Consider the following 14,850-nt stretch of genomic DNA (forward strand, 5'->3'; position numbering starts at 1 on the left):
TGGTGGCGAGCAGGCAGCAGGAGAGCTTTTAGGATGACTCGTCTGCCCCCACCTCTTCCTCACCCCGCCTCACTCCTGTGCTCGCGGCAACATGGCCCAGGAGCGTCGCACTCCCCACATTCACACTGAGACCACGAGGGCAGCCGAGCCTCCTGGTGCCGCGAAGCCAAGGCACCCGCTTCAGCTTTCATTTACTTGCTCTCTGCAGCCTCTCGCATCGCTGAGCGCTTCTGCCGTCTGGAAACACACACACACGGCCTCCAAAATTTCACCTGGTTTCCAGCTTCCCCTTCCACCGCATCATCTGCTGCTTGGGACTCCCTTGAGGCACCGGGTTCGTAGAGTTCCCTTTAGTGCTGGGACAGGCTGGCTCAAGTGCACACACAGAGCACCTGGGCCGGGCCAAGCGAAGGGATGTGAAGTGGCCCCTCGGCCCACAGCAGGCAGAGCCGTATTCCAAACCCATCGGGGTCCAGCCCCCGAGCGGCCCCTCTCCCAAGACGACTTTTCCCCAACTGGAAGCAGTTCTCTCGCCAAAAGATGGACGTTCACTATAAACCTCCATGTGCCAAAGGGAGTGGAATCCCTGGTGAGGATATTCTCGTAACACACACACACACACACACACACACACACACACACACACACACACGCCCCTTATAATGACACGGCTAGTTTGAACGTTAAATCTACAGGGCAACGAATACTGTAAGAGTCTGTATACTCAGCCAGGGATAGAAACCAGAATTCCCGCCCCACAGCTGAAAGCTCTAACAAGTCTGCCTTGCTGTGCGAAAATAAACACGGCAGCACACACACAAAACCTGCATTTAGTTCTCACTCCACTGGAGCCCGGTAAACAGCCCCGCCCGGGGGCGGGTGGGCGTGGCTCCCGAGCCGGTCAGGCTCCAAGGCCGGAGCCTCACCAGAAATGAAGCCGGCTCCGCTCTGGGAACAGTCTCGGGGGGTGGGCTCTACTCTGGGGTGCCGCAGTCTACAAACAGGAAGCCGGGGCCTCAGGCCTGGTTTCCTCCAGCAGGTGAATGATCAGAACCGGCAGGGAGGCTCCTGCCTGCCACCAAACAACAGCGAAGTCGCCAGGATGAGCCAAGGCCTGAAAGATCACCCCCACAGGGCTTTTTGTTACTAGTCTGCAATTTCTTGTTACTAGTCTGCACCAAGGCGAGTAGATACCTGGAGAGCACGTTTTTAGAAGCTGTCATAACAATTTGGAAGGGGGATTTTATGTCTATTTATATATAAAAAAAAAAAAAACCAGTATTGTATTTGGGGCTTTAGGTTAGCTTTATATTACTTGGCTTTCACTATACTTTGTGCTAAAGCATCAGTCTGCCAATACTAGAAAAGAATTTTCAATGGTGCACAGAGAGTTTGAGAAGTAGTGAAATAGGGAATTTTAAACAATCTCATTCGTTACAAGATACTCCAAGAGGAAAAAGATAAGCCACGGAATGAGAGAAAATGTTTGCAACACACTTAAGAAAGCTTTATGTGGGGCACCTGGGTGGCTCAGTCTGTCAGTTGAGCGTCCGACTTCAGCTCGGGTCACGATCCCGCCATTCGTGGGTTTGAGCCCCGCGTCGGGCTCTGTGCTGACAGCTCGGGGCCTGGAGCCTGCTTCCGATTCTGTGTCTCCCTCTCTCTCTGACCCTTCCCCACTCACACTCTCTCTCTCAAGAATAAATAAACATAAAAAAAAACTTACAAGACAGTTTTATGTAAGAGAGAAATCCTACATGAGGTAAATAATTTGAATCAATTAGAAAAATGGGCAGAAAGGCTCGGATAGGCATTTTACAGAGGAAATGCTAATGCCTGCTGAACATGTGGTAAGTGCTCAACCAGAGAAATAAATACTACAAGCAAGTGACCGCAGAGCAGTCCCTAGGTTGGCAAAGGTAAAAATGTCACAGTCCTGAGGGTTGGTGAGGAGGCTGAACAATGAGGGCTCTTAGACATAGCTAGTCCAGAGAGTGAACTGGTCAGAACACTCTAGAAAATTCTGCAGCAGCATCCACCGACACCGAACACACGCTAACCCCCGGAAGGCAATTCCACTCCTAGGAACCAGCAGGGAGACGCTCGCGTGTGACCCAGACGACCCGGATGAGAACAATCGTGGCGGTACAGCTTGCAAATGACAAGCCAAAGGTCCGCTGGCAGACCGCAGGGACAGTGCTGCTGTGTTCACCCTTCGCAGACAGCAGCACAGACAACTAACCACAGCTCGGGCCACGGCACGGATGCATCTCATAGACAGGACATCACCCTAGTCTCCTTGTGGTTCCCCCGTGGGATCTGTGGGATGTTCTAGGGACAGACTGCCCAATAAATGCGTTACCATTGTGCTTCTGGACTCATTCCCCTCTGTGGAGCCAACCTCCGCTTGGTACCCAGATGTCGCGGGGGGGGGGGGGGGGCGGGGAGGGGTGGTCAGGAAGTGGCCCCCAAAGGAGCCTTGGGGTGAGAGGAGCCTCCTGAGGCCAGGGAACAATTCAGAGTCCGGCAAGAAGCCATAGGCCCAGGTCATGAGGAGGGAGGCCAGGCTGTGGCTGGGGACAGTGATTTCTGCTACAGGGAGAATCCCCCAGGGTGGTGGGGGGTGGGTGCAGAAGCCTGAGACCCTCAGGTTTATGACGATAATGGAGTGGGGACACCTGGGGGAATCAGATCAGGTTTCTGGTGTCTGATGTCCACCCGGAATCGTTAGTCTCAACTAAATATCTGCCTCAGGCTGCAGCCCCGGGAACAGAACGAGGTGGCAGGACAGCGGCGGGCAGCTGTCGTCGGTGGGGCCAGACCACACAGCTGTCTTGGAATATCCTCCCGGCGTCACCCTCCACCCCCACGACAGCCCCAGGACGGCTCAGGGGCAAAGAAGCAGGGCTTGCATGTGAGGCTGTGGACCCGCCCCGGTGGATGAGCCCCGGGCTCCTGTCACAACCCTTAGCGAAGCCCTCAAGGTCCCCACAAAGGTTAAGCCCAGTCGCGAGACCCCCCACACTCGGGGAAGCCCAGCTTGCATCCTGCGTTCATGCCCGACCCCCGGCCCGGGTTACAATCAGGGCTCCTCTTTACCACAAGCACTGTTACTTGGTTCGGCATGTTGATCAGATTTCCAGGGAAATAAGTTAGAAAGTTAACCTAAGGTCAAGTGCAGACGTGGGCAGGTCCAGAACTCGGCGGGGGGGTGGGGAGGTCTGAAAGCCTCTTTCAAAGGTACCTTTGTGGAGAAGAGGCCACCCCAAGCTGCCAGCAGAAGGGGCGAGGCCCCGCTCACGGTGTGTGGGCGCCCGGAGGGGGCCCAACCCGGGGGTGGGGGCGGGGGGGGGGCTTACCTTTCCCGCAGGCCTGCACCAGGCCGTACCACTCCCCGCAGCTGTTACACAGCAAGGTGAAGGCCGATCCGCGGCGGCCGGTGGCGGGGCCCGGGGCGCACACGTACAGCAGCTCATCCCCGGTCTCCAAGCCCGTGCGGCCCTGCAGGATGGTGTGTGGGAACGAGGGCGGGTCTCCACACGGCTTGTCTGAAGAAAAGGAGGCAGCGGTCAGCCTTCCCCAACTACCGGGAGAAAACAAACCTGAACGAACAAACAGCTCTCCCCCTCCCGGGTGCTGCCTGCACCCTGAACTGGGGTCACAGGGCCCACTTCGCCTTCACCCTGGCGCCCCCAGAGCCTGGCCGGATGCCTGGCACCAATGGGGCACTAAAGACAAAACACCTGCTTGGGGGCACCTGGGTGGCTCGGTCGGGTAAGCGTCTGGCTCGTGGCTTCAGCTCAGGTCACGAGCTCACAGTTCAGGGGTTCGAGCCCCACGTGGGGCCCTGTGCGGACAGTGTGGAGCCCGCTTGGGGTTCTCTCTCTCCCTCTCTCTCTCTCTCTGCCCCTCTCCGGCTCCCCCCACTCTTGCGTTCGCATGTGCGCTCACTCTCTCTCACATGCGTGCGGCGCTCTCTCTCTCAAAATTAAATAAACTTAAAAAAACTTGTTGAGTGAATAAATGTGCTACAAAGTGCTACAACTTTGTATCTTGAAATTGCCAGGCAACATTACCCACGAATGTCTCCTCCCAAGGAAGACCCAGAGGCGAAGGTCTAGCAGCAAAGCTCCTTTCCGTCTTACTGACCAAAGCCAACAGATAGATACTCTTGGTCGAAAAGCTAAAAGGCTACAGATAGATACTCTTGGTCGAAAAGCTAAAAGGCTACAGATAGATACTCTTGGTCGAAAAGCTAGAAGGCTACGGACCAGACGGTACAGCAGAAGGTGCCCCTCCCTTCCCCCAGCCTCTGATGGCGACACCGTCACCAGCTTGGTGTATGCAAAAAGCACAGATATACCAATATATGTACACGTGTCTGTAGACACAGCTAGGTATAGTTTTGTGTGTGGTTTTAACCTAAGTTTCTATCATATGTATTACCGATAGCTGTTTTTTGGAGCAGTTTTAGGTTTACAGCAAAGTACAGTGGCAAGTACAGAGGGTTCCTATGTGTCCCCCGAGCCCGTACAGGCGCAGCGTCCCCTATTATCCACGTCCGACACCACGGGGGGCACATTTGTTACAAACTCTGAACCCACACTGTCATGCCACTTTCACTGGAAGTCCACAGTTTACATTCGGGTCCCTCTGTGGGGGAGCCCCACGCTTGGCTCTAAAGATGAAGAAGAGCCCCCCCTCCCCCATTCCCTGGAACCTCTTCCAGGGCTTTGCCCTCAGGCTGGTCCCGAGAGTCACTTTTGGGGAATGAGGCCCAGGTTTCCTTTTAAACCCTTGTTCTAAATGTCCTCTCAGAATGTTTTTACTGGTGCATATTTTTTTTTTTTTACTGGAAATGAGCCTGTTAGCCATGAATGTAGGCTGGTTTGTATTAAAACTTGCAAATTGCTTATGAAAAACCCAAGACGTCAGCCAGCGACGGAGCCCTGAAGGTGAGAAAAGGAGGATCCGAGCTTTCCTGCCTCTGCATCAGTGGGAGCCCTGGGGTCCGGCTCATGTGAGGCCTTTGGGTTCATAGGTCTGTGGGGCAGATCCCAACACGGAGTCTGACTGTGTGGAATGACACTCTTAGCTGAAGGAAGAGGTTAATGGTTACAGAGCTGGGGCTTGAGACACGGGTCAGACTCTACCCTCGAGGTGGGCAGGGCCACTCCTGGTGCGATCCGAAGCCCCTCACCTACCCGGTCCTCTCACGTAGGGGCAGACACAATAAATTCCCTTCAAAGTACACAAAATAACTTCGTGTTCCCACTAAGATTTCCGGCTTCAAATTTCCCACCATTAAGTACGAGGTTATCTGTAGGGTTTTCATAGATGTTCTCTATACAGTTGAAGTTCTCCTCTGTTCCTAGTTTGCTAAATCGTACCTTGAAAGGGTATTGATTTTGTCAAATGCTTTTCTGCATCTATCAATACGATCATGTGCGTTTTCTTCTTTAGCTCGTTGATGTCATGGGTTATATTAATTGATTTTTGAATGTTGCACCAGTCTTGCATGCCTGGAATAAATCCCACTTGGTTATGGTGTATAATTCCTTCTTATATGTTGTTAGATTCAAATTGCCTATGTTTTGTGGAGGAGTTTTGCATTTATGTTCATTAGCTATTGGTCTGTGGATTTACCTTTTTGTCATGACTCTGTCTCATTTTGGTATTAGGGTAATGCTGATCTCATAGAATCTGTTAGGAAGCATTCGCTCTGCTTCTAACTTCTGGAAGAGGTTGTCTTAGTAATTGGTATTATTTCTTCCTTAAATGTTTGGTAGAATCTTCTGCAAACTCATCTGCGTCTGGTGCTCTCTGTTTGGTGAGGTTATTAATTATTGGTTCAACTTCTTTCCTTACGTGCAGGGCTGTAAACTAGAAGCTTATTTTTTCCCTAACGTTTTAGAGCTCCTTCCACATTAGCACTTTAAATTACCCCAATCTTTTGAAAGGCTATACCATAGCAAATTATTTAATCATTACAGACATTTTGATTCCAACTTTTCAGTGTTTTCAAAAAAATTTTAAGTTTATTTATTTATTTATTTAGAGAGAGAGAAGCAAGGCAGGGAAAGAGAGAGATGAAGAGAATCCCAAGCAGGTTTTGCACCGTCAGTGTGGAGCCCAACCTGGGGCTCAGACCCACAAACCATGAGATCATGACCTGAGCCGAAACCAAGAGTTGGACGCTTAACCTACTGAGCCACCCAGGCGCCCCTCAAGTTTTCAAAAACAATGTTACAGAATGACCAGCTCATTTCGGCACATATTTTATTAGGATAAACTTCTAGAAGCAGAATTGCTGCGTCAAAGGGATGTGGTGATGCTTGTTTTTCGTTTTCAAAGAAAGGAAATAATTTTTAATTTGAATTTCCTCTTCTAGTTTTATGTTGGAAAGGAAAGCCTTTCCGTCAAATTATCTACGAGGCATATTGCTTAAAAGAAGACATGCTAAAAAAAAAGAAAAAAAAGATGAAAACAGAAAATAGGACTTGTGCCTGAAGCCACCCTGATTAGCCTGTCAGCTTGTAATTCTGGTAGCACTTTCTCAAAGAGAGTCGTTGCTATGCATGTTCTTTCACACAGGAGGTCTTGAATGAAAAATGGTGTGGTTGTACTTCGGGAAGCTGGCCCAGAGTACTGCATTTTAACCCCAATCGCCTTGACTGTGAAGCCCAGGAGCTCAAGTGTTTGCTTCACGGGTGGGGCAGGTACAACAGGCGGCCATCTGAAACTTGCCACAAATCCGGGGGTCCCCCCAGCCGAGCAGAGAAGCGTCCACTCAGTCTGAGTTCTCTGGGTTCACTCGGTCTGAGCAGGGCATCCTGGGAAGAACGGACCAAGCCTCAGTCAAGCAGGCTGGCCCGGATTCCAGCTAGCACCTCAGGGGCTATAGCCTCCCTCGCTCTCTCCACCCTCCTCGGCTGGCCAGGACTCGTGCTGGACGTGCCAACTTTCTCTCCTCTTCCCAGGATCTAGTCCTGGAAACCGGAGGCTCTTGGTCCAACACTCACTATCAAAGGGCCGGTAAATCCCATCGGTCTCACACGGTGCTATCTGTGGGACACGACACCAACTCCTTGGAAGGAAGATCCAGGGGCAGAGTCACTGTTCCGAGAGTCGACAAAGGGGCGCTTCAGGCCAAATTCGCAGCCTGCCAGATTCATGGGATCTTCTCCCTCGGAGTTAATTTGCAGAATGGCACAGGCTGGAATCTGGCTCGGGAAAACCGCAATCGTGCTGCTGAGGGTCTGCATACACACACCGTGTATTTCTGAATTTCCCGCAAATGCTCAAGACAGGAAACGCACGGCTTCTTGGTGGTGTAATTTCAGAAACTCCAGGACAACAGTTCTGTGTGCTAACACAACCAAGCACATGTCAAAAGCACCACCCACGTCCAGGCACAACTTGAATCATTTCTTTTCATTAACCTTCCCATCTTGAACCTCCCGAGGGAGCTCGGGGAAGCAGCTGGCTATATACCTGGGTCCTATTCTCTTCAGGGAAACTTCCATTTGGGCAGCCTTTATTTCTACTTCTCCATTATTCTGCAGGTAGGGACTGCGGTTGGTGAATTTCTCAGACCCTCAAGCTGGATTTCAGCAATTGCAACATAAAGAGCAATTTCTATTAGTTTCCCTTCCAAGAAAAGAGATTTTATAGAAGATCTTGTCTACAAAATCGTTTATAAAATAAACGACTCATTTGCCAATCACAGCTTGTGAAAACCAGTTTCCACAGGTTTAGAACTCATATAAAACTTGATGCTTCTCTTTTGCGAAACTTGAAGCCTACAGACCCTCATTATTACTTTGCAAAACCAAAATGTAGAAATTCTGATACAAATGCTCAGCCTTTCCTCCTTCCTTTTGGTGTTTCTAAGCTATGTGAGGCAGCTGTCTTCTGGGCTAACCTACCCCGTTCCGTCCCACCCTACTCACCCCATACACAACCAGCGCTGCCCTCCCCATTCTGTCCAATTTTGTTCTTAGTCCCCAAGCTCTTCAAACTTGAACATGACCAGAATCACATGAAGGCTGGCAGTGCACACACACACACACACACTCTCTCTCTCTCTCTCTCTCTCTCTCTCATGCACACATACACACACACTACTCTGAGTTTCTAACTCGGCAGAAGGTCATGGTTAGGGCCCAAGAATTTGCATTTGTAACAGGTTCCCAGGTGATGTTAGTACTATTTGGTCCAGGGGCCGTTCTTGGAGAACTACTGCTCTAGATAAAAACCTACCCCCCAAAACGGGCTAAACTAATATATGGCGATGGGAATCAGAACAGAGATTGCCTTGGCTCTGCTGGGATGAGGACAGGCAGAGGAGTTTTGGAAAAGGGCTCCAGGGAACTTCCTGGGGTAAAGGAAATGTTCTGTATCACAACTGGGTGTTGGTTACACAGGTGTATACATTTGTCAAAACTCGTCAAACTTAAGATCTGTGCATTTTGCTGATATAAATCATACCTCCATGAAATAAGTCAATTTAAAAAATACCTCCCGTCCAGAAAGTCTGTAATTTATTCAGCATGAGGTATAAATGGGTGAAAATTACTCACAACCTCTCCCAAGGGAAACTGCATTTGACAAGGATCTGTGCCTTTTAGGGGAGTGGTTCCCAATTTGCAGACTTTCTACCCTGGAAGTATTGCAGTATTTGCAAGGTGTGGGAAAGCTCATACGCAGTTAAATCCTGTATCAATCAATAAATTTAAATCAATTACCGTCACATGGAATCTATAAGATACCAGTTCCGGAGTTTCCCCTCCTAAAAATAATTTTCAAAAGTTCTAGAATGAAATGATATCATGTCTGGCATTTGTTTTAAAATATCTCAATGGGGGGCGCCTGGGTGGCTCAGTCGGTTGAGCGTCCGACTTCGGCTCAGGTCATGATGTCACAGTCCGTGAGTTCGAGCCCCGCGTCGGGCTCTGTGCTGACAGCTCGGAGCCTGGAGCCTGCTTCGGATTCTGTGTCTCCCTCTCTCTCTGCCCCTCCCCTGCTCACGCTCTGTCTCTCTCTGTCTCAAAGATAAATTAAAACATTAAAAAAAATTAAAATATCTCGATGGGAAAAAAACACTGGAGAAAATAGATGAAATCAAGTTGGCAAAATATTGCCTACTGAAGCTGGGTGATGGGCACATGGGGATTGGTGATACTATTCTTCCTGTTTTTGTTTGTTTGAAAGTTTTCATGATAAAAAATTTAAAAATTATCCATATGGGTATTTCTTATACAAGCCAGAAAACCTGAAAAAAATCACAGGGAAAAAATGCCACAGGAAAAATTAAAATTCTCTTTGAATTTCACCAATGATAACCATTGTTAACATGGGTTTTGTTTTCAGTTTTGCACACACACAGTATCTTGCCACACTATGATATAACTGTTTTGTTCTGTAGCTTATTAATTTAACATTATATTGTGGTATTTTCCCTATCAACAGATAATTGAATCATTGGAATTTACTTGTAAATCACTATATATGAATCCATTTGTAATGGATTTATCAGAGTGGACTCCCCTACTGTTAAACATTAACTTTGTTTCCAGTTTTCCCTACTAAGTAATTAATATCTTTGTAACATACTTTTGTGCTTATCCAAGCTCATTCCTTAGAATAAAATGTTCAAAGCAGAATTGATGGATGAAATGGTATACGAATTTTTTGAAAGGGCATACATATTTTTAAAGCTTCTGACAGGTTATGCCAAGTTGAATATGAGTGTTTTAAGAATCTACACCGCTCAGTGGTGTATAATCTTGCCTGTTTGTCCTCAGCACCCTGGGGACTATCATTTTCATAAACTTGGACAATTTCATGAACCAAAAAAGTGATTTCTTATACAAACATGCATATGTTTAAATTGGTAAAAAGAGGTGAATATTTATTGACCAACTGTATTTCTTAAAAGTATTTCTGTATTTCGGTCTTTACCTTATCAACCTATAAGAGATTTCCTTACATCAGTACAACAATGCATTGTCTCACCTTCCCAAATTCTTAACCAATCACTTAGCACTAACTATCAAATGCTCCACCCATTCTTCCCCCACTGATCTGAAGTCTCACCATCCACTATGTACTGATATACTCCCACTATATACTAACACTTAAGCACATTGGGTCTGTCTGGGTACTTCCAGCCTTCTGCTTTCGAGGATTTATCTCCTGTGCCCTCTACAGTGCCAAATGATTTTGCTTACTATAGCTTTAAAATGTATTTTGATATCTGAGCCCTTCTCATTATTTGAGGAACGGAAATATGTGAGTGAGACGGAAGGCTAAAATACAACGGAGGCAGGTGTGAGTTTAGGGCAGGCCGTCGTAAGCCGGGTAGGAAGTCTGGAATTTGTCCAGTGGGGAAAGGGGGACAGTTAAAGAGTTCAGAGCAGGAGAGAACACAATCCCCGTGGCACTTTAGAAGGAGCACAGTTGCAGGGTAGAGAACGGATTGAGGAAGCAATCTGAAAACTGAAGGAGCAGTGAGGAGGCCATTTGAGACGTCCAGGGGAGCAGGACAGGGGCTGATGTGATGTGCAGATGGCAAGAGCCAGGTGAATCTGGGAGATACTGAGAAGGGAGGTTTTGGGGAACTTATAACAGAAAAGTTGTGGGAGTAAAGGAGAGGCTGGGGCAAGGGAGAGGGTAAGGAGGTTAAAGGACATGAGCACAGGGCAGGACTGGTGGCGTTCGAGGTGCTAAAAGAAGCATCTGTAAGTAGCTGCGTGTGTGGAATCTGAGGCTTAGTGGAGACCCCCAGGCTTAGGGAGACCCCAAATGAGTATCTGGATGAAAATTGAAGCCACTGCGGAGTTAGGGGAGATGAGGGCCCAGGTGAGAGTCCCAGGAGGTGAGCAGAGAATGAAGAGTTCATACAGGTCACACCGCTGCAGCCAGGCAGATACACAGGAAACCGAAAGGAAGTCAAAGGAAAACGTGTTTCAGGGATGAAGGCATGACCAAGTACTTAAGGCTGTGGAAATAGCAAGCAAAATGCACCACAGTCGTCCACAGGGAAGCCTCCAGTAGCCTCGGTGAGAGCGCTTGCACTCACGTGATAGGACAGAAGCCAGAAAGCAGTGGACGGAGGGATGAAGAAACGATGGGAGGTGAGATCATAGAGATCAGTGAATATAGAGGAACTTTAGGGCCATGAAGGGGAGGAGAGAGAGAGGATGGCAGCTAAAGATAGCTGTTCAATGAGTGTATGAATTATTTTCTAAACAGTTTCATTTGCTCTGACTCCTCAAAGTAATGCCCTCTCTTTTGAAATGTTGACACCTTTCACTTGTACCATAATTCCTCTCTGTTTGCTTGCTGATTCCAGCTGACCAGTGGTGTGCTGGTAAATACTAACAACAGGCTCTTGGTTGGGGGTGGAGGGGTGGGGATTGTCTCTGCCAGGAGGCTGACCCTAACGCAGCACGCAGTAGACAAGGTCTTAGTGCAATTTCTGACACAGTTCCCGAGAAATTGTGGTTATAAAAGGAGCCTGAAATAATTAAAGACAGGCAGAGGGATATATGTAGGAGGATGCTCAATCATGGTATTATTTATTACAACAAAAACCACACAGCTACCGAAATGTCTGAGAACAGGAGGACGTCTAATTTAGGGTACATTCATAATAGGCTGTTGTAATAGCCATTAAAAAATCATCCTTTGGAGCATATTCACTGTCATGGGAAGATGTACATTACGGAGTGAAAAAGACAGAATGCAAACCTATATATGGTCCATAGAATCCCAAATTGGTGAACTAAATAAAAATGCAGGGTAAAAAGATTTGTCTGACGATGAAGTACTTCTCTCAAGGCAGACTTGTCGTGAATGATTTTCATTTTCTTTTTTTAATTTTTTCAAAGTTTATTTTTGAGACACAGACAGAGTGTGAGCAGGAGAGGGGCAGAGAGAGAGGGAGACACAGAACTCGAAGCAGGATCTAGGCTCTGAGCTGTCAGCACAGAGCCCGATGTGGGGCTCGAACCCACAAACTACCCTAGGACCCAGCAATAGCACTGCTAGGAATTTACCCAAGGGGTACAGGAGTGCTGATGCATAGGGGCGCTTGCACCCCAATGTTTATAGCAGCACTTTCAACAATAGCCAAATTATGGAAAGAGCCTAAATGTCTATCAGTTGACGAATGGATAAAGACGATGTGGTTTATATATACAATAGAATACTACTTGGCAAAGAGAAAGAATGAAATCTGGCCATTTGCAGCGACGTGGGTGGAACTGGAGGGTATTATGCTGAGTGAAGTCAGTCAGAGAAGGACAGATATCATATGTCTGCACTCATATGTGGATCTTGAGAAACTCAACAGAAGACCATGGGGGAGGGGAAGAGGGAAAAATAGTTACAGACAGGGAGGGAGGCAAACCACAAGAGACTCTTGAATACGGAGAACAATCTGATGGTTGCAGGGGGTGGGGGGAGAGGGGAAAGTGGGTGATGGGCACTGAGGAGGGCACCCGTTGGGATGAGCACCGGGTGTTGTATGGAAGCCAATTTGACAATAAATCATGGTAACGAAACGAGAGAACCGTCTACTCTCAAAAAGTCCTTACTGCTCTTAAAGAGGTGAGCATCCGGCTCCCTCCTCGATGACATAAAGGAAGGGAAGAACCCCTTCTCTGTTTTCAGGGGAAACACTGGCAATTGTCCAGGATGCAGAGGAAGCAGTGTGCAGTGCTGAGCAGGTAAGGCGGCTGGTAGGAAGGAGCAGCCCGGCCAGGGGGGAGACGGAGGCATACCTTGCATGGAGCCTTGGGGGTGCACCAGGGAGGGGGCGAGAAGAGACGTGACGCCTGCAGACGTCAGGCCCTCGACCCCACAGACGAGCCGCCAAGAGAAGCAAAGCCAGAGAACCCGCGCGGAGGCCGCTTATGCCATCGGCATCCAGCTGGTTAAAAATAACTTCACTTATTAGTTTAAGTGAGATCACCAGAGGGCTGGAAACTCACTGTCAGTGAAACAAAAATACTGGAAGGAAAATAAGAAAAGTCTACATTCATGATGAGCTTTATTTCAAAAAAGAAACCCAGGAAGGAAGCTGCCAGGATATTCCACAGGCTCTGTTTTCCTTCTGAGCTCTTTATGAGGCCCACGTCTGCCATTTTCGGAGTGAACACGCTTCGTTGTTCCCATCTTGCCAAAGAGAAGTGGGAGCACAGAGTTAAGTGCCGTGAAGCATCGTCAGGGAAAAGGCAACCTCAGGAGGGGATACTGCCCTGGTGCCTATGCTGAACCACACCTCACCTCCACCACCACGGGAGCCGCAAGGACGCCCGTTCCCCTCGGCTTCCGCTAAGGCGTTACACCTTCAGCACACAGGTTTCCCTTGTTGACTGCGCTGTCAACAAAGGCTCCACTGAGGAAAAGTAATGGCTCCACTGAGTAGGGCGAGGGCTGCATGGGAGCGGTTTCAAGGCTCAAAAGGATGAAAGGAGGCTCTGAACAGGGACGGCGCTCTCTCTGAGTGACTCTGGCAGAATCCATCCTCCTTTTCTAGAATATGCAAGAGAGAGCAGCCCTCCATCCCTAACACCCCCTCAGCATGCATTCCTCAGTCCCCTTCATGGCCCACCCGAAGCCTCCTCATAAATCAGGCCTGTAGGGCCAAGACTCCAGTCTTCCCCACATGAGGCTATCCCTCTCGACCTGGAGGTGAGGGGAGGCCAGGCCAGGCTCAGGCAAAGTGTTCTGGGAGGCAGGACTCTGGAGCACTAATGAGCCACACACAGTGCTCCCTCTACTAACATGACATCACCCTTCACATAGGCTGACAGCCATCACGAATTGGCTTCCCATGTCGGTTCCCATGATTCAGACTGTTTTTTGTTTTTCCTGTTGTTGTTGTTGTTGTTGTTGTTGTTTTTGGAGAACTTCGTAGACCATTTTTTTGTTGTTGGAAATTTTTTATTTTTACATAGTTTAACGTTCCAGAAAAATTTTAAGAATCAGGATTTCCACAAAGCTGTTTATCCAGGGGGGCACGGCACGGATGGCTCAGTCGGTTAAGCATCCACGTGCGACTCTTCACTTGGGCTCAGGTCACGATCTTACGGCTGGTGAGATCGAGACCCGCGTTGTGCTCGGTGCTGAAAGCACAGAGCCTGCTTGGGATTCTCTCTTCCTCTCTCTGTCTCTGTCCCTCCCCTGCTCTCACTTGCTCTCTCTCGAAATAAACATTTAAAAAAACAAAACCCGAAAAACCCATTTATCTGGATTTACCAAGGTGTTTTCATTTCACCCATTTGCTTTATCATTTCCCCCTCTCTAGATAAATAGATACATGATAAATATAGATATCTATTTATAGAGACAAACATATGTATGTTTGTGTATATATATCTATATATGTATGTATATCTGTATCTGTAATTCTTTCCTGAACCACTTGAGAGTATGCTGTAGATATGATGTCTCTTCATCCCTAAAACCTTGGTACACATTTCCAGAACAGGGATATTCTCTTACACAATTGCAGTACAGTTCCTAACCGATTATCTAATTCCTAATCCATATTCAGATGTCATCAATTATAGCTATTTCCTTCTGGTCCAGGATATGGCCCAGGCTCACAAATTATATTTTGCATTTTGTCGTCAAGTCTTTTTAGCCTATTTTAATCTAGAACAGTTGCTTCGCCTTGCTCCTCTGAGACATTTTTAAAGGCATTTTGTAGACTGTTTCTCAGTTTGAGTTTGGCTAATGTTTCTTCATGATCAGAGTCAAGCTATGCCTTTTTGGCAGGAATAGCCCTGAATTGAAGTTGTGTTCCTCTGAGCGCGGTATATCAGAAGGCACATTGCG

At 48.0% G+C, this 14,850-nt stretch overlaps 1 protein-coding gene across 1 annotated transcript in view; it reads right to left on the reverse strand.

The window, feature by feature from the left end:
• Positions 1-14,850, reverse strand: part of SUSD5 (sushi domain containing 5) — a 49,376-nt gene that overhangs the window by 17,718 nt on the left and 16,808 nt on the right. Inside the window, exon 4 of the mRNA XM_042903393.1 lies at positions 3,360-3,548. Coding sequence (XP_042759327.1) covers positions 3,360-3,548 — 189 coding nt within the window. The remainder of the gene's footprint in view (positions 1-3,359; positions 3,549-14,850) is intronic.

This window comes from Panthera leo, chromosome C2 (genome assembly GCF_018350215.1).
Source record: "Panthera leo isolate Ple1 chromosome C2, P.leo_Ple1_pat1.1, whole genome shotgun sequence".
In the NCBI taxonomy this organism is placed as follows: domain Eukaryota; kingdom Metazoa; phylum Chordata; class Mammalia; order Carnivora; family Felidae; genus Panthera; species Panthera leo.